Source organism: Kryptolebias marmoratus, linkage group LG20 (assembly GCF_001649575.2).
Source record: "Kryptolebias marmoratus isolate JLee-2015 linkage group LG20, ASM164957v2, whole genome shotgun sequence".
Lineage (NCBI taxonomy): Eukaryota > Metazoa > Chordata > Actinopteri > Cyprinodontiformes > Rivulidae > Kryptolebias > Kryptolebias marmoratus.
In genome coordinates this window covers 22,765,753-22,769,072 of record NC_051449.1, presented here as the reverse complement: position 1 = coordinate 22,769,072, position 3,320 = coordinate 22,765,753, and the positions used below count along the sequence as shown (strand labels likewise).

Sequence of the window (3,320 nt, the reverse complement as noted above, 5' to 3'; positions counted from 1 at the left end):
AAAAAAAAAAAAAAAATTCCCGGTAAAAGCTGAGTTAAGGTGACGTTCGTTGTTTACACCGGCTGAGCCGTCAGCCTCAGCTCGATGCTTTTTGGAACCAAGCAGGAACTCCGTTGTGTGCCGGAGACTAAATCAAGCGCTCCTTTCTGCCTGCCCCACACCTGCTCCGACACACGGCATGCAGACTCTCATGCTGCCTGGAGGAATGAGGAGCAACTAGCTGTTCAAAGCTGAAGAAAATGGTAAGATTTTTCTTATTTTAACGGACTCCCAGTCATTATCTGCATGTTGTAGCACCAGTTTGATATATTTTTAAACTTTTTTTGCCCATAGCCAAAGCTATGTTTCAGTGGTGTTTTACTAGCATGGCTAGCTTACATTAGCCTAGCTACAGCTAATGAGAGGCCTGCACGTTTTATTTGCAAATTATTGAGCTCCAGTCTTACAGCAAATAAATAGAAATTAAAGCGACAATTAACTAAAAAAGAAAGGATAAGTTAGTTAAATATGACTGCTCATAAAAATGACTCAAGTGCAAAATAAAATCTAAAAGTTTGAAACCTGCTAAACAAATGGAGCTGAAATCATTAAACATGCAACATTATTTCAGTCACCCTGCTTGTGTGACTGAGAAAGGTTATAAATGATTGCACGTGTTCTGAATGGAGAGATGATAGACATGAGGAGCTATAAACATGAGGCTGAAGTTAATGGATGCCTCATTATGCATAAAGGTTGATTCTGCTGAGCCCAGGCCTTCAGGCCACATTACACCAGACCCTACATTCTCTTTATATTTTAGTTTTTTGTCTTTTTTGGGGGGGCTGTGAGGAGGTGGTATTGTGAATCAGAAGCTGTGAATTGAAGACTAACCTGTTTTGGAAAAATTAATTTCAGGGCTTTGACACTAACTTCGAATCATTACATGTTTTTTTTAGGAGAATGTCGACCAGAGTTCTGGGAGCACTGATGGGAGTGCCGGTGGAGTGCTGGAAGCGTTGGAGATGTTTGCCGAGTCCATACCCAGCCAACCCAGTTCAAAAGGTGAATTATCCCAGTGAAAGATGCATTAGCCCACAATGTGTTTCCCACTTGTAAGTTGTTTTGCTTAAATGTTTCTGCTAAATGAATGTGAGTTGTAACTGCACAGGTGAGAGGGGGAAGGTGTGACAGGAAGTCTAATGAAATTAATTATTTTTTTACATGGTTTTAGAAGCTACCACTAATATCAGTTAATGTTTGATTTAAGAGTACTGGACAAGCTTTTCTTGTCAACCCCCCCTCCCCTCAGCGCATCTGTCCTTCAGCGATTTTATGAATATCAGAGGAAATAAAGATTAGTGTTGTCATCTTTGACAGGGGGGAAGAAATTGGTAGGACTCAGCTCAAATGCTTTCCTTTTTGCATGTTTCTATTGTTGATTTGTCATGGCTTCACAAATTTTACTTAATTAGTCTAGTTGTTGCCAACTTTTACTATAAAATGGATAAAGTGAGAAATCTTAAAGCATTACCAGAATTATTAAATATTTCAGGGAGGGAATTTATTTCTAATCCCAAATTTAGCATTTGTGATCTAGGGATAAGGCCCAAAACAATTTTGATAAGATCAAATCTAGGAGATGCACAGCCTCTGAATGGCTTCAAGGTGGTTTTGATGGTTCAATAAATTAATTAACCTTTTTCTCCCTCTTTTTTAATTTCAGCCACTGATGAGACAAATGGGCTCGATCAAAAACAGAGGCAAAAGGTAAGTGTGCCTATGAAGAAGTCCAAATAATGTGACAGTATGTTAATTCTAGCTCACTTGTACTCTTCATACTGCAGTTTTAAATCTTGTTCTAAATTTAAGTTTGGAAAAGTTGCTGCCTAGTTGTGTTCACCACTGAACATGATCAAAGTATTTATCAGTATTTTTAGTAATACTTTACAAATCCTACAGTGGTGAAATCTATCTTCATTTTAAAGAAGTTGCTTGAAAAATATAAACTGGGAAAATATGATTTGTCTTAATTTCCTGAATTGTGACATAAGCTTGTAGTATTGAGTTTGGGAGGAATGCTGTAGCTTGAAAACATGCCTCCATCCAAGATGGCCTTTTAGGTGGTAAGCAGGTGAAATGTCTGGATCATAGATGATGACTGGAATCAGACCTGTTAAGAATTCTCAGATTTTGAAAATGTTGTGAATTTTTGTAATGCCCCTACTGCTTCACTTCTACTTTTTATTATTGATCACAAGCAGTTGAGACACATGAGATCACAATTTGTGTTCAAGCTGTCAAGTAGATAAACGCCTTTAGCAGGGATCAGCAGCTCCACCCTCTGAAGGCTGGTGTCCTGCACATTTTAGATGTTTCCCTGCTCCACCACACTCAAATTAATGGATCATTCATTCTCAATGTGTTTCAGTTCCATCCAAGGCTTTTTGCTGTATTTCCAGTCTATTTCACTTCACAAATGTGGACTTTTACCAATGCTTGTTTCCTGTGTTTTATAGGATCAAACATGTCACACTCGTCGCCTCCAGAAACTCAAAGCCCAACATGATAGATGTGAGGCTCGTTACAAGAAGGCCTGGGTAAAGACTGCAAATGAAGAGAAGGAGAGGACGTCTTTTCTACATCAGAAGAGTTTAATGGTAAGTTTTAGCTGCATCAGCTCTTTTGTTACCCTGAGCAACCCAGTCTTCCACATACTACACTGAAAACCTTACACAAACAGTAGTGAAAAGCTCTCATATAAACTAGTGAAAACATTTACCTCTTATACAACCTACTCAAAAGCTCTAATACTAAGTAGTGAGAACTGTTCATATAAACTGGTGAAAAGCTTTACCTTGCATACAAACTAATCAAATATTTGTGGATTTCAGTTGTAATAGGAAGGTGTTTTATTAAACCGGATGTTCTAGTTTTTAACAGAAGTCATTCTGGTTAGCTGATCAGTATTTACAATAGAACACAGCATTGTTGTTCAGACAGTAAATATTTGTTGAACTTGATGGTGATTCATAAAGCAGATAAATTATAGAAGTTGGGAGTTTAAATGTCTCCTCTGGGATATAACTCTACAGAGCTGCTGTGATTAATCTGATAAGTCTGATCAGATGAAGTGTCCAATCAGTAACTGATATCCAACAAGGATATCATTTAAAATTAATATCTTATGTTTTCATATGTGGTTTGACTGCTGTATTTTTTAAACCTCCTGAACACAAAGTTCATGTTATTCAGCTGAGAGGACGGAGTGAAAGAATCAGGACAGACAGGAAGGAGACAGGTCGGTCCAATATGAGCTGGAAGTGTAGGAACAGCCACTT

The 3,320-nt window shown here is 38.0% G+C and overlaps 1 protein-coding gene across 1 annotated transcript in view; it reads left to right on the top strand.

The window, feature by feature from the left end:
* Positions 1-25: 25 nt before the first annotated feature.
* Positions 26-3,320, top strand: part of LOC112451075 — an 11,292-nt gene continuing 7,997 nt past the window's right edge. Inside the window, exons 1-4 of the mRNA XM_037981933.1 lie at positions 26-242; positions 939-1,044; positions 1,706-1,749; positions 2,499-2,639. Coding sequence (XP_037837861.1) covers positions 240-242; positions 939-1,044; positions 1,706-1,749; positions 2,499-2,639 — 294 coding nt within the window. The 5' untranslated portion in view covers positions 26-239. The remainder of the gene's footprint in view (positions 243-938; positions 1,045-1,705; positions 1,750-2,498; positions 2,640-3,320) is intronic.